The sequence below is a fragment of the Nymphalis io genome, chromosome 14 (assembly GCF_905147045.1).
Source record: "Nymphalis io chromosome 14, ilAglIoxx1.1, whole genome shotgun sequence".
NCBI classification, from domain to species: domain Eukaryota; kingdom Metazoa; phylum Arthropoda; class Insecta; order Lepidoptera; family Nymphalidae; genus Nymphalis; species Nymphalis io.
In genome coordinates, this window is record NC_065901.1 from 3,453,598 (window position 1) to 3,477,302 (window position 23,705).

The 23,705-nt window shown below is 35.9% G+C and overlaps 2 protein-coding genes across 6 annotated transcripts in view; one reads left to right on the forward strand and one right to left on the reverse strand.

The window, feature by feature from the left end:
- Positions 1-1,338: 1,338 nt before the first annotated feature.
- On the forward strand, positions 1,339-6,153 carry LOC126773406 (zinc transporter ZIP1). The gene is made up of 4 exons (XM_050494347.1): positions 1,339-2,173; positions 5,119-5,331; positions 5,590-5,746; positions 5,998-6,153. Exons 1-4 carry the CDS (start codon positions 1,637-1,639, stop codon positions 6,012-6,014), a joined length of 924 nt encoding a protein of 307 aa, XP_050350304.1. The 5' UTR covers positions 1,339-1,636; the 3' UTR covers positions 6,015-6,153.
- An 81-nt stretch (positions 6,154-6,234) lies between these two features.
- LOC126773426 (uncharacterized) overlaps positions 6,235-23,705 on the reverse strand; it is a 214,030-nt gene continuing 196,559 nt past the window's right edge. For all 5 annotated transcript variants that reach the window (XM_050494380.1, XM_050494378.1, XM_050494381.1 and 2 more), the window contains 2 exons: positions 9,828-9,922; positions 6,235-8,571 (listed from right to left, as the gene is read on the reverse strand). In XM_050494380.1, coding sequence (XP_050350337.1) covers positions 8,034-8,571; positions 9,828-9,922 — 633 coding nt within the window. In that variant the 3' untranslated portion in view covers positions 6,235-8,033. The remainder of the gene's footprint in view (positions 8,572-9,827; positions 9,923-23,705) is intronic.

Below are 23,705 nucleotides of genomic sequence, written 5' to 3' on the forward strand. Positions count from 1 at the left end.
TTTTCAGTGCATATTATTTAACTCGTGTTCGACTGGCCAGGCAACATCGTTTGGAAACATACATGTGTCGAATGAAATTCTGCCATGTATATCAATTCGTACTGATGTGTAATGGAAGTTAAGCGTACAACTTGTGTTGGTTGTGGAGATGACAATAGCCCAAGGGGTCAAGGCCCGTAAACCATTGCGGTATTGACTTTGATAAACACATTACGCTTTTCCCCCACGGGAACAGTGGAGGGCTATGAGCGCTCGCCGGTGTCCAAGGCGCCGAGTGCACCCCGAACATCGGAATACCCACTAAAAAACCAGCGGAACCCTTCCCGTCTTAACGAGGAGCGCCACGGGATCGCTTGCGCATGCTACCGTGACGCTCTGGCGAAGGAGCGAAGACCATTGACCTACACACATTTCGATATTTACGAAGAATTAGTTTACTTTTTTAACTTTTTATATATAACAAAATAGTTCTGTAACAGGCTGTGAATGTCCCACTGCTGGGCTGAATGCCTCCTCTCCCTTTTTGAGGAGAAAGTTTGGAGCTTACTCCACCACGCTGCTCCAGTGCGAATTGGTAGAATACATATGTGGCAGAATTTCAGTGAAATTAGACACATGCAGGTTTCCTCACGATGCTTTCCTTCACCGCAAAGCACGAGAAGAATTATAATCACATGAAAATTCAGTGGTGTTTGCCCGGGTTCACCACGATCATCGGTTAAGATTCATGAGTTCTTAACACTGGGCCATCTCGGCTTTTTTACAAATGTGGCTCTCCTCGGTAAGTCGGTGATACGTGTAATGATGTAGGTACGCCATGAGGTGAATTTGACTTTGACAAAATAGTTAGTATACTTAAAATAGCATTAAAACTTTGCAATGTATGTATATCTGAAGGTCGAAAATAAAACAAATAAAAACTTGATATTACGAACTTTAAAATACTTAGTAATTTAAAGGACCGCACAAGATATGATCACATTGGGTACTAAAATTGAAACATGTTCATTGGTTTAAAAGGTTACGTTCTGGTTGTTATAGTTAATTAGGTATTATTTTGTAAACATTATATATGGCACTTATGGCTTTTCATTATTAAGGCACGTATGAAATAATAAAAAAACATTAGTTGTGCTACTTATTTCTTCATTGTTCGCTTGACTGTGAAAACTGGCACATGTTTATTTAGGATTATAGTAAAATAAGTTGTCCTGCTATTAAATTCCAATACACTGCGAAATGGATCTTAATAGCTGACATGTAGATTTTGAACTCTCTACGATACCAGTAAGGTTTAAAATCATTTGGTTTACATTCTACCAGCATTTCCTTGAGGGTAAGCTGGCATTACGAATCAATGTTTTAAATGACGCGGACGTTTTTTAAATTCGATTAAACATAATACAGTCAAGGAAATAATTCATAGATAACACGTGTGTGAGTGTTATGAATTTGATAACGTGTGTAAATAAATGATAAAATGAACGGAGTGTAACGAATGAACGATACAATTATAAGTTTAAAGCAATTACGTCGCGACGCGAATAACTATATTATGTTATTCATTAAATACATATGAATCACGTCTCATATGTTACTTGTGAAATATATTAAAGGAGTGAATTAATATATCAACATGGATGTAACTACAGCCAAAGCAATATCTATGATTGTGTTAGGACTGGGCAGTTTCGTAGTGGGCATGATTCCCGCTTGCATATCAAAGAATGCAAGACAAAGACATCCTCTATTTATCTCCTGCTTACTCTGCTTCGGCGGTGGCGTTCTTCTTTCAACTTCTTTATTACACATTTTGCCAGAAGCAAGGGAGAAGTTACCGAAATACTCAGAGTTGTTACTGTGTGCGGGTTTCTTTCTCGTGTATGTCGTGGATGAAATTGTTCATTTCTTTTACGGTACTAATGAAAATGAGAGAGGTCATATGAGGAATTATGGGACTGTGGAGGAGACGAGTCTTCTGGTGACCAGATCAGGGGACGCGGAGATGAGGGAGCGATGTTGTGGGGATACGGGGAATCCGAGGATGTGTCACGTGAGTCACACGGAACCGTGCAATAAGAGTTCGTCTGGAATTATCGGCTTATTATGTGCATTGTTCGTGCACAGTTTATTGGAAGGGTTGGCAATTGGTTTGCAAGAAAGTGCTTCTCAGGTAAGTTTCACGTAAGGTATTTAGTATTTCTATAAGTTATATATTTTCACTTTTCGTTGCTTATAATATTTAACAAATTGTATATCATTTGACTTTTTCCGACGCTTATTAAGTATAATTTTACAATATTAAATTATTTATATCCTTTATCTCCGAAACTGCTCTAAGGATTTGGCTATAATTTTATTTTATTTTTTTATTTGCCATAAAATGGAATCTATCAATCGTTTGTAACCTCTGATGCAACTATAGATACAAAATTACGAAACTGTCAAACTCGATATAATCAGATTAGCTTATTATCAATCAGAAATTTTATTAAGGTTTATATTTAGTGTCATTTAAAGGCGACGGCTATTTTACGTGTACTTAAAAAATTACGAATTTCTAAATATATGTTATAATTTGTTTCAGACCAAATAGTTGAGTAAATACCATATTTATGATTCATTTATTATAATATTTCTTATAAGGGCGACTCACCAGATATTTCATACAACAAAACTTGGGTGTATTATGTAAGCTATTAGTGTGACAGTAAATACAACAACAATTCCACATTACCGATAGGAAACTAAACATGTCCTTACGTACGTTTAAGGCTTCTGTCGAAAATGAAATCGAGTTAATTTTATATAAAAATTATTATTATTAAGAATTAATTTAAATATACATCTTAGTTATATAAGGATTAGAATAAACAAAATAATTCATTTGTTAAGCACGCGATGACTTTGTGTTGAGGGATTTTCCCGAATTTACTCTATAGGTATCGTTTCGAATATAAGTATCGAGGTTGGTTTGTTATTTCTCTTATGCTAATAAATATTTTTTTTTTTTTGTATATCGTTGTTTTAACTTTGTTTTAAAGTTTCTTGTTTTATCACTCGCTCGATCTTATCCTATTAGGAGTCAGTGCAGTCTGTTAACTTAACTTTAATGATTTGTCAAACTTACGGCTGACCGTCTGTCTGACGTCAACGCTTTTTGGGAATATTTTACGGGGCTACCTAAACCCTAAAGGGTTCCTCCCCACTTAGGGACAGTTGAGACATTTTCGTACGTCTAGTAGCTATATTATAGGGCTGCAGATTTCAACCCTTTTGTTAGACTAAATAGAAGTTTTTGGATTTTTCTGTCAATAAATTATCTGTAGAAGCAGATTTTTCGATTTCCTTTTTTGAAGAACCTTAAATTTGACAACAGCAAACGTTCATTTTAACAAATCGATTTAAATTTAAAATATTGAAACTTGGAGAAAATAATATTTTTAATGATATTGCTTGTATAATGTTATATTTATGTCAAAAAATATGAAAAACATTCGTTATTAAATTCGACAGTTTCGAACTTTGCCATTTATCAGTTTATTTTGCGATTGCTGCATTATCCTTATTATCTGTAGCGAACCGTTGGCTTGGGTCAAATCATTTCAAGGTTACTCTGTCTAACGACTGCTTCATGCAAATGCACGTATTTAAATATATTTAATAGTACCTTTTTACTTTTTAGAATATACTTCGATACATGCAGTATTAACTGTGTTTGTGGCATGTTAAATATAATCTTAAAAGCTAAATTTGAGTTAACTAGTAAATTATCAATATTTTAATATTTTCATTTAGCAGAGTATACATTTGTATGACTGTATAACTACGTAATAATTTTAAGAGTTTGATCAAAAACGTAAAAGATAAAAAAAAAATCGATACCAAAAAATCACTAAATGTCCTCTAATTTTTCCATTTTTTATATGCGTATATTACGTTATAGGTTATCGAGACAAAAATTGGATATATAATATTTACACATTATTTTTCAGTAAATCCCTTTCGTTTTTTTTAATAACGATAAAAAGCTTTTGGGGCTTACTACATTTTCATGTCACCCGTACCACAAACTTAATATACTAATAATACTGGTGGTAGGGCTTTGTGCAAGCTCGTCTGGGTAGGTACCACCCACTCATCAGATATTCTACCGCAAAACAGCAATACTTGATATTGTTGTGTTCCGATTTGAAGGGTGAGTGAGCCAGTGTAATTACAGGCACAAGGGACATAAAATCTTAGTTCAAGGTTGGTGGCGCATTGGTGATGTTATCGATGGTTAACATTTCTTACAATGCCAATGTCTTTGGGCGTTAGTGACCACTTACCATTTAAATAAATGAATTTTTAATAAGAATTAAAATAATAAATTTTTAAATAAATGAATTTTTAATAAGACTCGAGGAAACGAAAAACAACGATAAGAATATAACGAATGAATCGGTTTTTGTCACTCCCAAGAATTGTTTTAGACTTAACAAGGTAGAAAATAGATATATTAGTAATTCTGGGAAAAGAGGCATATAGCTTTTAAGGGAATTTATGTTCATGGATATACATATGTAAGGAAGATTTAGTCTATAATTGGATGAATAAGCAGAAGTTAGAAGTGTTATTATAATAATATTAACATAGCTTAGGGTTTTATTGGTCTAGACGGAGTGTTAACATCAGCTGTCAGCTGAAATCTTGTCGGTAGCGCGTTACGCTATAAAAGTGTTGTTTATTTAAGCGATGGTTGACATTTCTTACAATGCCAATATAATATATATAAAATATATATATATATATATATATATATATATACTATATATATATATATATATATATATATATATATATATATATATAATAAAAATATATATATATATAGTTAGATAATTTTACGAAGCAGTCTCAAAATTGTCGATGATATAACAATGGCAGAATAGACCGAGTCCCGTATAGTAACCGAATGTTTGTGGCCATAATTTTTACACCAGCATTTTCAGTTTTATTATGTTTGTAAGGATTCTATGATGTGATAGAATGTGGGAATGTTTTTGGTGATATTTTATATCAGTTGACTTCTGAGATCATCAAAGCTCTTTTTAATGTACGTTAAAAAATTTTTAGGTTATGTTACTCCTAGCCGCTGTCGCAAGTCACAAGTTCGTTGTAGGCTTCTGCTTGGGCGCGGAGTTGTGCGCGAGCGCTGCCGGTCGCCTGTGTGCGCACATCGCGTGTGTGGCGCTGTTCAGCGGCGGTTCGGCGGGCGGTATTGCTTTAGGTGCTGTTTTGGACAACGTCAGCGTGCTTAATGATTCATTGGCTGTGCCTATTATGCAGGTAATATATTATTCTGGAAGTATGATCATTATGCTAAGTTAAGTCATATTTTACCTATAATGTCATCATCTTAGGTATCACTAATTTATATTATGATCGACAAATGCAACAACATCGCCAGAAAACGAATATGGCGCTCATATTGTAAGCTCATAGTTAAGCATATTTAGTTTACGCATACCTGTTGATTGTACTAACAAGTTGTTGATTTAATTTAATTTGAAAAAATGAAGAACATTTTGAATATTCAAATTTCAGTCGCTCGCAGCGGGAACTTTACTGTATGTCACTGTAAGCGAAGTATTACCTCGCGAGCGAGCACGCTGGCATGAGCGGAAGCGTGGAGCGGGTATGGCGCAATTCGTTGCTGTAGTTGTTGGCTTCGTTTTAATGTACTTATCGACGATGTATCTCGGTAAGTTTCATAAAACCTTATGTACTTTAAACGGGTATGTACCTTATGTATTTTAAAATACGAATTCGTTTACTAAAAATGAGTGCTATTTGGACCTGAAATCGCATACTACCAGGTTGTATCAGATATGTATTATAATTTTTTCGTTACAATAATTATTTATCCTTAGTCGGAATCGGCTCATACCGAATTATTAATAATAATTTGTCTTTCAGTAATTAAAATATATCAAAAATATATTTTCTTTTCAGATCACGACGCTGCTTAATTTAAAAAAAAAAATATTACAAAATTGTAAAACCGTTTTTTTTTAAATATAGATTACCTTAGATAGCAGAGATGGAAAAGGGGCATTGGTATTAATTAGATATAAAAATTATAATTAAAAATTTAAGATTTGACAATAAAAATATATTTTTTAATTTTAGTTTTTATTTTATTAAATTGTGTTTTTGAATTTAACAAATATTTTTACATCGGTTGTGATGTTAAGTCATTCACTTTTACAAATCTTACTCATTTTCTTCCATTATGCGTTGAAATAAATAATTTTAAGTAGATTTTGAAAATCACACCTAAACAGTCTAAGTAAGTTTAATTTGGTATGAGTAAAATTTGAAAATAAATATATAAGTACGTCCAATTCAGTATTGTAAAACTATTCCATACATTACAACAATCTTTAACATCGACATTTAAATTGTTTCATAATGTTGTTAAATTACAATTCACCTAAAAAATAACTCATGGCACTGTCGTGTAAGTTGCTAGCGTAAAAAATTAAAAAGAGGCTTCTTACGCCATCTGTGGGATATTGATGTAAAATAAAAGTTATCTACTCGCCGATAGATGGCGCTGTACGGAATTAATTTCTACTATGTAGAATTTAAAAAATAAATGATGCGTTACAATTCCATTACCACATTTAAATGCACAAAATAATCTCAGTCCATAATACTATTGTTATTATATACATTAATATAATTATGGAAGCGAACTCTACATACACAATATCCATACAAATATCGGAATACCTCGTATTACACAGTATAAATAAACGAATAAATCCTTAGAAGCTAATATTTAAATACAATAAAAGTATTACAAAATAGAAAATAATACAGATCTTTGACTCGACACTTAAATCTACGAAGGAAATACGTTTTAAAATATGATAACAAAAAAAAAATTATAAAAAAAATCTCGAATAAATATTCTTAATTTTTAAGTAATGAGAGAGCATTAATGAAACGAATAATAAACACTGCGCTACACTTTGATGGAATAAATGAAAATTATGGCTTTACTTATAAACGTTGTAGGTGATTAGTTAAACAATGCTGTCTCCTTTTTAAATGTCAAATCATTGCTGTCAGAGAGCAATTAGTGTTTAACTAAACACCCGATAATAATCAACATTTATAAGTTAGAGATTTATTTTAAACGTTGACTCGAATTTAAAATAATCTCATCTTAATCGATCGACTCTTCTGCATGCCTTGTATATAAATTGTAAAAATAGTATGCGCAGTGATTCAGAAAAAAATACACTTTGTGCCAGTTACAAGCTACTTATTAATTTTAATATTAAATATAATTTTGATGTATAATTTCAACTGACATATTCGTGACTTCATGTTCAAATATTAATCCAAACTCGAGATTATTTATTATACATCGAATAATTTTTTTTGTTAAAGTTAAGTAACTAATAGTATTCACTGAATATTGGTTCCACAAAAACAAATCTTATGTTTTACAAAAAACTAAAGGACATCTTAATTCACTTATGAATAATTAAACGTGTATGTATTATCAAAATGAAGTGTTACAAATGACGAAACTGTAAAGCGAGTTACAACTGACATATAAACTACGAATGCTAGATAAGGCACAAAGTGAAGGCACTGTTTCATAAGATCGACGTTAATTTCACAAGACAAGAAGCGTTTTAAATAGACGAAAATTTCATAATAAATACAATGAAGTACCGATAGTTGATCTACCAAGCGTACGCCTTACTTGATGGAATCGGTAACGTTTGTGAGGCTAATCGTCGCAGCATCTGACTAAAAACTTCCAATTGAAAATTACTATCAATTTAACATTAGATAATGCCTAAGATTAATTAGCAACGACTCAATATATTGTAATTGAAACAGCATATGTACTATATCAAAAATACGCAATTGTAAACATAAATTGTCAGATGCTACGACTCACCTCCTAAAAACTATGTCGGGAATTCCGCAATTTGTTCAAAGTCCACTGTATCGACACTCACAAGTCAAGTATCGTCGTCCTCCTCTAACCGCCTGTTCCTCTTCCTCTGCCTGTGCCTCTCGAGACGCTTCCGATGTGCACTCTTACGTTTCGGCGGCGTTATTTGACACTCACAACCCGCACGCACAATAACATAGTCCATAGACCACCCACCCGACCCGGGCACAGAGAAATGTCCTTCGGGCCGATGCCGCTGTGGCATCTCCGTGGCTGCGGAATACCGAACCAGCGCGTAGGAATACGAATACTTCTGGACGCACCTCGATTGGTTGTAGAGGCGAGCGTCGACGAAACGACAGGGTTTGTCGACGACCTCCGGGGCGCAGGAGAGCTCATAGAGCCGCTGCTTGTTCTCACCGTCCTCGTATAGTTCCACGTAAAGGCCGGTCGGTGTTCGGCCGCCTTTCTTGGCGACCATTTCGAGTACAGAGGGACAGCACTCGACAACGTCCCTTTGGGAGCCTTCCTTCCGCAGTATCGATTGCATCTCGCGCCAGTGCGACCGCTTCCACGCTGCCGTCGAGTCTAACTCTTCGTCCGTTCTGAAATATATTACGTTCATGAGAGAAACATACTTTAAAAACTTAAATTAAAAGTAAATAATTATTTTTGTATGTAATATTGATCTTTATAAGTCCTAACCCTCGTTTCGTACGAAATAATTAAATTGGCAGCAAGTAATTATCGAGATAACGCAATAAAATATTAATAGCATGAAACATTTAAAATAGAACTAACTTTCAAATAGTTGACAAGCGCATGACCAAGCCGCGTTAAGAATAATTTCAACTGAGTCATAACATATTTTGTAATTTAAGATAAGAGATACAGGAATGCAAATGAGCTCTTCTGATAGAAAATTTAAATTGTATCCACTAGTGTCTAGTAAACGCTTAATTAAAACAGGTACATTAGTATCTCGAATTGATAATATTGAATGAATTTTAAATGAGCGGACATCCGTGAACGATGAGCATAAACAGTAAAGATAATTTTAATATTTCTTTTTATACTATGACCGCTTTATCACGAAGTCAGCGTTTTATACGCGTGAAATAGTTACAAAATGTAGTCTCATTGATGATGGCCTTAATCAAAGTAGAATTTTTCCACAATTTTTTCACACACTTTATATTAGGTTAATTTGTATGTAACTATAATTTAACTTTTTTAATAAACGTTACTGTATTAATCTAGATAGTTTATTATTAGCTACTTTTAATTGTTGCGTCGATTTAAAAGTACGTCTATTTTGAATGACATATTTTTGGTATCATAGAGTTGATCTAATTGATCATGATAAAGTCAGGACGTAAATAATAGGTGTGTTAGGTAAGTAGTATTACTTTTTACTGTTAAGAAATCTCCACAGCCGTTGGTGTTTCTTTTCTGTAATTTTGATTTTCTTTATTTTTATATGCCTTCATGTTTTTGTACGTACTTACTAATGTTTCCACGTTTTTTTAAATATATAATTATATTTATTATATTATCTAGCTGTCTTAATATGTCTGATTTTCGTCTGTTTATGATTTTTGTAAGGTCTATGACCTTATTAGGTGCTAAATGTTTAAATGTCTCTGAGATATAATCTTAAGCCTCTAGCAAAATATTTCCAAGAAACATTGGAGATGAGGGGTCTAAAAATTCAGACAAATTTTAAAGCCGGTCTTTTAGTGAGCTCAAAAAAGTGGATTAAGAATACACGAAGAAAATAAATGATGGAGTGTAGGCTCGAATTTAAGGGGCTATTCACGCACCAGGATATTATGTATGAATGTTAGTAAGGTGTACTTACAGCACGCGGTGCGCGTGGTGCGGTTGGGGTGTGCGGCGCACGCGGCTCGCGTTTCCCATCACGTCGCCTGCGCCCGCCACTGCCCCACACAGCACCTGGAATATTAAAAAATATATGTTTTAACGTTTGACGTCGTAAGTATTTTTATGCAGAAATAAAAATTTCTATAAATAGAACAATCCGACTTATGTTTTAATTATATGATAATATTGGAAAGGTAATGATCATCGATTTAGATATAAATACAAATACAGAGACAATTTTTTTTAATTAAATCTTATTGGATTAAATTTGTATGCCAGGAAAAGATCGAAACTGCATTTGTGTGAATAATAAATATAAAAAAAATCAAACGATGTTGTATGCTAATATGCGCTTGTTATATTTTACAATATTTTCTTTTATAAAATAGGAAGCGGACCGGCAAATGGGCCCCCTGGTGGTAAGTGGTGATCACCACAGCTCATGGAAATTAAAAAAAATTAATAATTTCTTGCCAATTATTTGGAAACTAATATGTTATGTCCCTCGTGCCTTTAGTTACACAGGCTCACACATCCTTTAAACCGGAACCCAACAATATTAACTACAATATTGCTGTTTGTTGGTAAGTTATCTGATGATTGTGCTTATTCATACACAAAATCCGAAAAATTGGATGAAAATAATCTAATAAAAACCAGATCAAATAAACCAGAACTTAGCAATCTGTGTTTCTGACGTTACGCTTTTGTCTCTAATGTTGATATACATTCTTTACAAATGTTTGCTGTGAAAGCAGCACGATGTAAACAAGGAATTGTTCTACATTTATTTATTTATTTTGCCAACGCAACAGGTCACAGTCTTGACTTGAGTAGCGAGCAAATCCTGAGCCAAGAACTTGATTGACACCCTAAACTGTTTGCGAATTTAAATATTTATATAACATGTTATATAATTACGAAATTAACTAATTATTACAACATTTAAGTCGGTTTTCGACATTTCAAGAGATGTGAGTTCTTACGGCCTTGCTTATAAATAGCGACTGATTAGTTAAGCACTATCTATCTTCTTCTTTCGAGTGTCAAATCAATAATGACAGAAAGAGATAAATCAGTGTTTAACTAAACAGCCACTAAGCAACGTTTATACCTAAGTCCGTTATTGTACTGCAGGTGTGTATTTAGATAAGTATATTTCGAATGACATAAGTTGTTTTTTTCTTTGTTAAAAAAAACAAACAATTATTCCGACATTTGTTATCTTACGGAATATGGCATCACGATTTGTATACATTAATTATATAAAGAGTGGAATCCGCATTTTATTTTTTGTCTTTTCGGCATTGTGTTTTTTTCTCGGCATTTAGAATAAATGTTTTTATTATAATTAATTACTTAATAAAAAAAATCAAGACAGAACGATATACTAACTCTTCGTTTACAATGTTATTATAATTAAATTATAGCATTTATTTATCTAATTATTGCTTTTTTTTTAAGTAAGTATATTTAATGCTGATTGATCGTCATCTCAAGGAGGTTATTTAGTATGAGTATGAATAATATATATGAGTATAAATAATGTATGTTTAGTTATTTACTTGTAACATAATAAATTAAAATAATTACAAGAAAGCGAATCTACGGGTTACAGTTGCATTATAAGTTAGATGCTTATGATTTGTTATATGATAAAATATTCAGAATAAATAAAATCTATAGAATGGAATACAGTAGAGATCTATTTTCGTTGTCAGATATAGTCCATTGTAATATCATATATAAAGTAACAAAGAGAACTGACTAATGCAATGACTTACTGTATCAATGTTTTGAAACATTGCACGTCAAACACATAATATATAAATGTCACAGTTTATTTAAGGCTTATGTCAAGGGAATAAGGCATATTTTAGATGCGATGTAGATCGAGTTACGGTTTGCGATATGTCAGTGAGGTTCAGTAGCTTCAACAAGACAAAACAATCAGTTCAGTAATAACGTCAAAATTTCACATTACTAAGGATTCTATTTAGGTTTTCTCAAAGATTATAAATCGTTTCAACATGAAGATATTAGTATATACTTTCATTTCTTCTCAATCGATTGTCATGAAATTATGCATAATTTTCCCTTTTACTTTTGACGAGCCGGTTGGCGTGGTTGGTAGATCCTTGCCTTTTCACGCCGAAGGTTGTGGGTTCGATTCCCGCCCAGGACAGACATTTGTGTGCATGAACATGTCTGTTTGTCCTGAGTCTGGGTGTAAATATCTATATAAGTGTGTATTTACAAAAGAAAAGTAGTATATGTAGTATATCAGTTGTTTGGTTTCCATAGCACAAGCTTTGTACAAGTTTATTTTGGGATCAGATGGCCGTGTGTGAAAAATGTCCCAGGATATTATTATTATTATAATTATTATTATACTTATCGCCCCCTCACAAGAGGGCGAAGCCGCGGACGGAGACTAGTTTACTATTTAAGTGTTTTTTTCTTCGTCTAAGCAGATCCATTTCCAACTTAACAGATATGTTTAGAATATGTAACAAAGTAAAATTTATACAGAAGCGGTAAACACATTTAGATATTGACCGTAAAAATTCTGCTAGTTCTATTGGAGTCTTGGTTCAGAATTTTTGTTTTAAAAATCCCACATAAAATGTCAATAATCGATATTTTATTTCAGTATCGATTTCAATAATTTTCAATTAACATTTTTTAGGTGCAACTGAAATATAAAAAAAATGAAAAACGGTAAAAAAATTGATTCGAGTTTCATTCGTAACGGTTGCGACGTGCTCCTCATGTCAAAATTGTTGTGACAGCGCGAGCCAACCTCGGTTGCGTTCAGACCGACCTATATCTTTCAATCTCTGGATTTATTAGAATTCAACCAGCAACACTATCGGAAATATATAAATAACTTGTAAGTTACGCAATGTATGTATACGCATATGTAAATAACTTGTAAGTTACGCAAATGTACGTAACAGCATTGCTACTAGATTCCTTATGATTGGAAATTTATTAAAATACTATACATATACTTTTTCACACATTATCTGTATTTCGTTTGCGAAATTAAAATATTACGATGCATTCATAAATTTGCTGGTGGTAGCTTTGTGCAAGCTCGTCTGGGTAGGTACCACCCACTCATCGGATATTCTACCGCAAAACAGCAATACTTGGTATTGTTGTGTTCCGGTTCGAAGGATGAGTGAGCCAGTGTAATTAGAGGCACAAGGGACATAACATCTTAGTTCAAGGTTGGTGGCGCATTGGTCATGTAATCGATGGTTAACATTTCTTACAATGCCAATGTCTGTGGGCGTTGGTGACCACTTACCATCAGGTATGCTATCTGCTATATGCTTGTCCGCCTTCCTATTCTATAATTTTTTTTTTTAAATAAATGATTTTTTAATAAGACTCAAGGAAACGAACAATAAGAATATAATGAATGAATCGGTTTTTGTCACTCCCAAGAATTGTTTTAGACTTAACAAGGTAGAAAATAGATATATTAGTAATTCTGGGAAAAGAGGCATATAGCTTTTAAGGGAATTTATGTTCATGGATATACATATGTAAGGAAGATTTAGTCTATAATTGGATGAATAAGCAGAAGTTAGAAGTGTTATTATAATAATATTAACATAGCTTAGGGTTTTATTGGTCTAGACGGAGTGTTAACATCAGCTGTTAAATCTTAATGAATTGTCGGTATAAAAGTGTTGTTTATTTCTTAATTTGTAGCGATTTCTTAGTATCGTACTAAAATAGATAAAAACTATAATTTAAAGGATTTATATCGTGTTGTGAATATAAAGTTAATTTAAGTCATTTAAAATTATAATTCATTGGGTTCTTATCATCTGACAGATAAGTACTTGCAGTGCTATTCTGTAAGAACTGATTATATCTGCCATTATACACACTACATGATGTTTGAAGATCGTATTTTTACTCTCACAAAAAGTTAGTAGTCTCCTATAATTAACGCTATCCACCGCTTACAACGTCACAACTCACGCTGTACGCCGCGTCAGGGTGCTTACTATAGAAATATACTGTTGTAGTTTGTTTAAAACGCTGATGTCGGACGTCGTAGGCGGTGTTCAAACGCTTTGGGTCACGTCTTTAGTTATTTCGAACCATTGCAGCTTAAACTTCGTCTAGCGTAGCATTGTAAAAATTAAAAAAAAAAAAAAAATAACGCAAGCAATCGTTGCTAAGACATTTAGTGACGCTGTGTCTACCTTTGAAACGTCGATCAGAAGCGTACGCTGAATACGGACGCTACTTGTATCATTTAATACGAGACCGTAGCCTTCGATATTAGACAATACCACTTTTAAAACCGTTATGTTGCTTTAGTCCTAAAACTTAGATTGTGATGCTCCAAGGTAATAAAACCTGCACACAAAACAAGTACCTTAATATAATATTTACTAATAAGAATTAAAATTAAAAATATGATAAACCAAAGGCGCGGACTACATGTGTTTGTGTGGGTGTGTGTGTGAAGATACAAACAATAAAAAAAATATGTTATGTCCTTTGTATGCCTCAAACTTCCTTCAAACTGCACTATAACACTGGGGCAGAATAATAGGTACCTTTGTTCCTACTAGTTACCAAAGTCCTACCACTATGTAAATGAATATCAATAATCAATTAGACTGTTAGGGTATTTTAAGGATGTAATAGAAAATATATCTACCACATAGGTAGACTGGCACTTTAATTGTCACATCTAGTCTACCTTTTTTTTTTTAATAATAAGAAAAAAATATGATGCCATTATCAATATGCAGTCTGACCACAGGCTTTAATTTATTCCATTTCCTTAATTATCTCAAATATATACAATCCTTTATTCAAAATGATATCTTTATATTGTTTTCATTTAGTTTCGGATGTTTTAACGCTTAATTCAATAGCCATATTCATAAATTGTGTTATTCATTTATAATAAATACCTTAATATATAATATTGTCTGGATATTTAAATATTTAAACGAAATCGATATTCCGTTTAGAATTTAGTGAAATTTCCGATTAATAAGTTAATTTATTACTCATAATATTAGTTAATTGGATTGAATCGATTGTGCTGTCAAAAAACGCCGCATAATTTTTCTCCGTCCGTAAGTTTAAAATGTTTTAGATTCGAGTCTGTACATGTGATATATTTTTTTAAATAGCCTAGAGGCTATTTAAAAATACTTACTCTTACTTACTTACTTATTTAATAATCGGTAAGGACTTCATCTCATCTTGAGAAGGTTTGGAGATCATTCGAGCACTCTGCTACAATGACTGGTTTGTTTAATAAATATATATGATTTTTGAGATATTTAAAAGCTGCAGTTAAAGTTTGATGTAGTTTTTTTTAACGTTACTGATTGAACAATTGATAAATAAATATAATATGAGTTCCAAGCAAAGACATTGACGTGATGCTAGTGTTGGCATAGTGGGATGCGAAGCTTAATTTATTAATATGCCCATTGAAATGATATTACAAAATTGGACATCATAAAAATGTAGATTTTTTTCTAGATGCATTCGAATGGTATAGTTTAAATTAAATGTCTGAGTACACTTAAGGTCATTCCTTCACTACGATGCGACACCCATAACAATTAATCATAACTACCGAGTCCTAACTAAATTCTATAAATAATTAATAGATTATAATTTTACGTTAATTGTTAGTGTACACTATGCTCGATTGATTTATTGTTGCCTGGAAGATAACACTGTTAGTGATAAGGCCGATTCGTATTTTTTTTTAATTTAGAAAGGCAGAATGCTTCGATGCGAGTTTTTTTTATTTTTTACAGGATCTAAGATGTGCCCCACACACATTAAAAATGCGAATTAATGTAGATCTAGAATTCGTGTGTAAAAATCTAGAACGGAGATATGTATGTATATATAAATCTAAAATGATGAAGACTGTGTTAGTCATGAGCTGATTTCATAGAGATACATAATTATACAGCTTTACGGAAATGTCAAGTAAGTAATATAAGATACGATCACCTTATAAATAAACAATAAACATATTATAATTGTAACAAAAACCCAACATATATTTACTACGCTCACTGCATACCCAATAAATAAATAATTTAAAATAAATACAATGACTAGAAAACAAGTAAACGAGTGTACTGTTTGTAATACATATGGTTTTACATTAAAATGAAATCGAATGACTGAATAATTGTTCTGCGTTTAGTTTTCTAATAACAATACAATTAACAGTTCAATTAACCTGAACAAGTGAACAATACGATCCAGGCGGCCAGCTGCAGCTGGAACTACACGGAAGTCGTTCGAGCCTAACTTCTTGCACTATTTTCGTGCCCACTCTCAATACTAGTTTTAGTATAATTTAAGAAGTAATGCAAATTTCAACACCAACACCAAGTTCTATTAATATTCCCTTAAATATATGTTCGTAATAAGAATTAGTTATTTGTTATTTCAAAATGCTACGTGGTGAAAACTATTTTTGAATTCAACATGTTCATTTCAGTCCCTGCTAATTAGCCACGAGGTAATAATTGTACTTGAGTATATGCGTAATTACGTCACGGATGTAGGAGTGTAAGAAATAAATTTAAAACTCGATAATCAACTAGATTAGATAAAAAGGCTGACGTACTATGACTCGCTGTTTGGTGCGTCTTCTCTTTTAACATTAATTATTCTATAGTTAATGGTTTGAATTTCGAGTTTGTGATTATGGAACAACTTCATAGATAGCTAACACAATAGTACTTTATCGCGTAACACATCACACGCCAAAGTGAAACAACAGCCTTATATCGTTTAAACAGAAAACTAATGAAACGGCTGAGAATCTGTTTTCGAATTCATGCTCATCTCACGTCGTGAATACTAATTTCGACTTTGAGATTTTATAATTTTCTTGTATTGATATTATATTAATTCATTGAACATAAATAACGATATACATAAGTAAATATTAATGTCACGATAGAATTACTTTTTTTAAGTTGATATTAATGTATTTATATAATTATATTAAATAAAAAATGAGATTATAGTTTTGAAATTTATGTTTTTCCTTGATAGAAGTTTATTAAAATGTACCAACAGCCGCCTTAGACGTAACTCACTTTAGGCCAAGCTTAAAACCGACAGGATTGCCCGTCGTTCTGCGGAATAATATAGATGCTGGCGTAATTACAAAATACTAAAAAATAATCCTATCTTATATATTACATAATATACAAATAAGTAATATATGCATTAGAGCAGTTTTTGCATTTGTTGTGTTGTAATATATACAATGACTAAAATCTTAATAAACCAGTCTGCACTTTGTGTTTGGCACTCTCATTAGTCAGCGTTATATGTATAATGATTTATCTATTCAACTATGTATTCCATTTAAATTTAAAACCACACGAATTTCGAATAAACGGACATGCACGACAAGTGATAGTGGGTTAATTTATATTCTATAGGTGGCTTCCCACAATGCTTGATATTACGGGCGGACTCGGACCAGCCCGACCGCAAACGCACCATGGAAAGAGTATCATCTGTGGAGCTTCACATGTGCGGTGCGAGCTCGTATGCTACGGTCCGAGGTTGTCGATCATGCGTGAATGATCCGCAAAATCACACACCATGGGAAACCACCTTAAGCTATGAATAAAAAACAAGAAACTGCTACTTAGCAGTTTCTTGTTTGCTTCCCGTGTTTTTGTTATAGTTATCCCGAAAGCTTGCAATAAGTGTGTGTTTGTAGTTATCTATTATTTATATCTCTTGTTTCTGATATTGCATAATGGGGACTTTTTGAAGAATTACAAAAGTCACTAACAGAGAAATAACCAAGTATTTTTATGGAGACATAATAAAGTCGCGCACGTGTGTCGTATTTCCTAAGTCTTTAGTTGCTCGAAAAAATTAAATCGCCAGAAGCTTAATCTGCTATAAACTTTAACAAGCCATTAAATTTTACGTCAATAGAGTGAATGCTATTCAATATTATTAGGTATGGTAAAATACTAGCTTCTGCTTGTGATTCGTTGGTATAAAAAATGTAACAAATTGGTTATTAATTTATAATAGGAAAATATTTATATTTATGTTATATTTATGCGTATTATATGTAATACAAGTAGATATACGGAATTTATATCTAGAAAGATGAATATATTTTTAATTATTTTAAGCTATATTTAGTTATAATAAAAAGTAAATAGGATAAGATTTGCAACCAAAAGTATATTAAGCAATATTATATTGTAACATGACGCATTAAAGTTTAATTTACTTTTTTTTAAATGAACATAAGGCTAAGTCGAGTATATGTTAAGAATCGTAAATCAAATGAAATCCACTCGCCTCGTAAACTCGGAGTTTATCTCAACTATTAAAGTGAACGATATAAAATTTTAATACGAATAAACGGTGGTTTTACAGCTTGTTTTGACTGTTTAAAGATTTATTTGAACTCAATATTGGCTTAGTCTAAAGGGTGTGGGTGTTGAACCCCGTTGATGAAATTTATAAGGGATAACATAGAACGTTAATGGCATAGTTACAGGAATACGTCAAAATCGTTGTTGGTTGATCATATTAGCGTTTGAAGAAAGAAATATTTTGAAAGCGTAAAACAACTTTATGATATTATTAAAATATATTTAGTGGTTTTAAACTATTTCTTTATAGACTTGATAGTAAAACTAAAAATTTTGTTCCGTTTTTTATGAGGTTAACATAAAAATTCTTTACGAATTTAGTCCGAGATAACTTTGGGTCTATTAAAGATAGTATCAAAATAATCGGAATCAGAAAAACATGATTAGAATATTTTACACTGTTTCTACAATATTAAGTTCAAGTCAATTCAGTCACACATATATAACTATTATTTATAATTACACGTGTAGCATTGCTCGAATATTCCATGAACCTGATTAGTAATTTAAACTAAAAATAGTTGAAGTAAATTACAATATATGGAAATTTGCTCTAACAGATGACGACGCACATTTCTTAATGTTGACTATAAATAGAGGGTTAATGGAATATTTATTATAAATAATATGTATAATTTCATCAAGCCATTTGTACAAAATAGTGATAGAATTCTAAAACAATTATATTATATGAATAGTAGTTTGTATGTTAAGAGTTGGTAATTATTTAATACGGCCATTATAATTATGTATATTTATTACAAAAATTCCTTGTCGAACAGTGAAAGCTCTGAAATTGTAAAGCAAAGTTAACATACATTTTTATTACATACATCCATTGATTTGTCTTTTTTTATTTTATATTTATGTCTTTGCGATATGGTTTTGTGAGATAAATCCCTACTTAATATGAGTTAATATATTTTTTATCGTTGGACTTACCATAAATTCTAAAGTAAATTAGTAAGAGGTTATTGATTAAGGGTTTCATCTAAGCCCGGTATACTTTATTGAGTATACTGGGCTTAGATTGTAAACCTACCTTGTTTTAGATTACTAATTAGTAAGCCGATAATCTAAAACAAGGTTTATGTCCATTTTGAAAACGAAGTCACACAAAGCGTGAACTTTATGAAATAACAACATTATCCTTATTTAGCTCCTTAGTAAGATAATGCTTTGTATAAACAGACACGCCTGTGTGTTATCCTTTTCAATCTATTGTCGTTGCTAATGAACTTGTCAAACATAATGATTTACCGTGCGACAATTCAGTTTGTCATAGAGTTGGTGATATATAGCTATAGTATTACTCCGAGTGGGTTTATTTATGGTTTATAAGCATTATATACGGCATGGTCGCGAGTTTGCTTACGTCAACTTTAGGTTATAGATACTTTTTAATTGCTACCTACAATATTAAAAATACGTCATAAATATGTTACGTTTGGTATATATAAGGTTCTTAGTAGCTGTATTGAATTTGATTCTAGTTGTGGTATCTCCTCGTCGGGTCGAGCTTTATTCTAAAATAAAGATATTACTAAAATAAAACCTAGTCTATTGCCAGTCTGTAAATATACAAAAGGCCAAAGGCCTCCTTGTCTCATGAAGATATGGTTTGGAGTTTATTCCCGAGGGAATCTTCAGTGTGGATTAGTGGCTACAAAGATGGCGGAATTAAAAAACAGTATGACATTAATCATCAATATAAATGAAGCACATGAAAACTTAGTGATGCTTGTCTAGGTTCGAATTGGCTGGATTCGTCGTTGACCGTCGTAGCGTGCGGACGTGTTCGTTATCTCGAGCGAATGTTGCTAAGCAAGTTACGAATACTAACTGAAGCGAAACATCGTGGCTTTGGCTGCGTTATCTATGCGTTGTGGATGTTTTTACGACTACTTTGGCTTTCTTTAAGGGTTTTTGTTGTTTCTGTTGTGACATATTCTGAACTCGGCTGTGCAAATGGATTGTTGTTTCGTCTTGAGATTGGTTATGTTGGTTTTCACTGTTGTTTGTTGATTTGTTTTTGTTGTTCAATTATTTTCATTTTTTAAATTTATATAGGGTATTTTTGTTTTCTTTTGTTTCGTTTGATTGTTCGTTGGTTTTTTGTTTTTTTTTTTTTTTTTTTTGTTCTGATGGACGTCGACACGGAGTTGTCGTCGTCCGACGCAAATGCTGGGCGTAAACGCCCACTTGTGGGCCTTGGGCTCTTTGATTCCGGTTCGGATACGGAGACCGAAATCAGATCGGCGGCGAAACGTAACAGTGCTAGCCGGGGGAAGCTCACTTCCAAGGGACGCGGAACTGGCCTCGCTCGCGCCAAAGCCGAGCTTAAAGCAAAGGCCGCCGAGGCTAGGGAGGAGGCGTTTGAGCGCTCCTTGAGAAGTCGGGCTTTCCGTAAGGAGACGGCTGTGATCGCGCTTGACTCTGAGGAATCCTCTTCCTCGGAGGTCCGTAGGGAGGATCCCCTAAAATTGGGTGCAGAGGAGCTGCGTGCGGAGGCTGGTCGCAATGCAGCACTTATTCTGGAGATTGCCCAGAAATCCAGCAACCTGAAGGGTGGCTTCATCAAGAAGCTCAAAGAATCTGCATCTTCGCTCCAGTCCATCGTAGATGCTCTGGCATCAAGGACCGAGGCGGAAGAGACGCGCAGGCTTCGCGCTGATAATGGCCGCCTGCGCAAGGAGGTGGACAGCCTCAAGACTGAGTTAAAAGCCCACCGCCGTGAGTTTGCGGAAATGCGGACCACGGTGGCAGTGGCAAATGAGGCGTCCACCAGCACTGTGCGGGACACACAGGCTTTGGAGGAATTTAAGGCCTCTATAATGTCGTCGGTGGGCTATATGATTAAAGCTCAAATGGAAGGAATTCAGGACCGTCTCCTTCCAGCTAAAGTGCTCCGTCCCCCTCTGGCCGCGGACAAGAAACAGGCTGTAGTGCAGAAAACTGCACCTACATACGCGCAAGTGGTCCATCCGACCCCACCACCGAAACCCGCACAGGCGCCGAAACGGGTGCCTGCAGTCGAGTCAGTCCCGCTGGCACCGACTACGTGCCTATCAGCCACCCCAACCACGTCGGAGTCCCAACCACGGGAGGCCCAGGAGACATCATGGTCCACCGTGGTTAAAAAGGGAAAGAAAAAAAAGGCTTCCCCCTCGGCCGCAGCGTCCGCCACAGTACCATCAACAGTGGCGAAGGCTCCGCCGGTGGCCAAACCGAGGCTGGTTGCTCCTCGCAGGGCTGCAGTAATGGTCACTCTGCAGCCGGATGCGCAGGAGAAGGGCGTTACATACGCTCACATCCTGGAGCGCGCGGAGCAGGGCGTTAAGCTTCAGGATATTGGAATCTGTGGCGGCCTTAGGGTCCGACGATCGGCGACGGGAGCCAGACTCCTCGAGCTGCCGAAAGCACAGGCGGAGCAGGCGGATAAGCTTGCTGAGAAGCTCCGCACTGTGCTGGATGGTGTCGCAAGCGTCGTTCGACCTGTAAAGCGAGTGGACCTTAAGGTGACGGGATTGGATGATTCCGTCACCAAAGATAAATTGGTCGCTGCAGTTGCTCGTGCAGGGAACTGCTCCCCTGACTCAGTCAGATGCGGAGTGTTGCAGCGTGGTCCCGGATATATGGGAATGGTCCGCGTCACCTGTCCTCTCACAGCGGCGAAGAAGATATCAGATGCCGGTCGCCTCCTCGTAGGATGGAGCTCGGCCAAGGTATGCGTATTGGAGCAGCGCCCTTTGCGCTGCTTCAAGTGTATGGGCCTTGGCCACACGAAGGTGCTTTGCCCATCCAAAGCGGAACGGGGGGGTCTATGCTTCCGGTGTGGCGTAGATGGCCACAAGTCGGCGGGCTGTACCGAGAAACTGCGCTGTGCTGTGTGCGCAGACGCTGGCAAGCCCTCTGGGCACGTGATGGGATCAGGGGAGTGCAACCCCCCCATCACAAAGGGTACGGTGGTCTTAGGCACCCAGACTACCACCAATGTCGGACGGCGCCAGGCCGAGGAGGAAGCTTCAATGTCAACATGAGCACAAACATAAAGTTCCTCCAGACGAACGTCAACCACTGCGCCGCGGCGCAGGACCTGCTGCTGCAGTCCATGGCGGAGTGGCAGATCGACCTGGCTGTGGCCTGCGAGCCATATTATGTCCCTCCCCTACCTAACTGGTTAGGAGACTTGGACGGCACCGTGGTGGTTACTACCCGGAGTGAAACGAGTTCTCTCTCACTCATTGAGAGGGGCTCGGGTTACGTAGTGGCAGGGTGGAGAGAATTCGTTGTTGTGGGTACGTACTTCTCTCCCAACCGCGGCCTGGCGGAGTTCGAGATTTATCTCGGCTCGATCAGAGCTGCGGTGACCAGGCAGTCACCGAGGCCGATACTGGTCTTGGGCGACTTCAATGCTAAGTCACGTGCCTGGGGCAACCCTGCCACGAATCCGCGAGGAAGGGCTATTCAGGTGTGGGCACTTCTCTCCAGCCTGTCCCTACTCAACAGGGGGCAGGTTTACACGTGCGTGCGGCAACAGGGGGGGTCCGTGGTGGATCTCTCTTTCGCCACCCATGTTGTAGCACGCAGAGTGTTGAATTGGAAAGTAGAGGAGGAGGTGGAGACTCTGTCGGACCACAGGTACATCCGGTTTGAGATCTCTACCTCTCGCAGGTCGGTGGAACCCTCTAGGGTGCCAACCACGCTTCCAAGGTGGTCTCTTAGCCAGCTAGATCGTGAGCTGGCCAGAGAGGCTGCCATCGTACAGCGATGGGGTTCCACAGGAAGGTGGGAGGGCGCCAGTGCAGAAGAGCTAGCGGGCCACATGCGCAGTGCCCTCAAAGAGGTCTGCGATGCTGCCATGCCTAGATTCCGGCATAGAGCTCCGCGCCGGCAGGTGTATTGGTGGTCGCCCGAAATAGCAGAGCTTCGGGCGACGTGCAGCCGGGCGCGAAGGGCTTACGTCCGTTGTAGGAGGCGCAACGGTTTTGATGCGGACTTGGAGGGACAGCTATTGGCCGCTTATCGTCAGCTGAAAAAAGACCTACAGCTGGCGATAAGTCAGGCCAAGGAGAAAGCTAGGGAAGAACTACTGGCGGGCCTGAACCGGGACCCCTGGGGGCGTCCGTTCCGCGGTGTGCGTGGAAAATTCCGCACGCAGGGTGCCCCCGTGACAGAGACAATGTCATCGGATCTCCTCCTGCGCCTGGTCGGGGAACTTTTCCCCCATCCAGGTGAGCATGTCCCTCCACAGATGGTCCCTCGCTCTATGATTGACGACACAGTGGCTCCACCACTGATCACGGAGCGGGAGATGGAGGTGGCCTTCGACCGCTTGAGGGCCAAAAACACTGCGCCGGGCCCAGACGGGATTCCAGGGCGTGTTCTATGTGACGCTCTGGAATACCTAG

What these genes read in the sequence shown, in the direction of transcription:
- LOC126773406 (XM_050494347.1), top strand. Translation starts at nt 1,637, where the DNA reads ATGGATGTAACTACAGCCAAAGCAATATCTATGATTGTGTTAGGACTG. An exon ending in TGCAAGAAAGTGCTTCTCAG is followed by an intron (nt 2,174 to 5,118) that starts GTAAGTTTCACG and finishes AAAAATTTTTAG; the next exon opens with GTTATGTTACTCCTAGCCGC. An exon ending in TGGCTGTGCCTATTATGCAG is followed by an intron (nt 5,332 to 5,589) that starts GTAATATATTAT and finishes TTCAAATTTCAG; the next exon opens with TCGCTCGCAGCGGGAACTTT.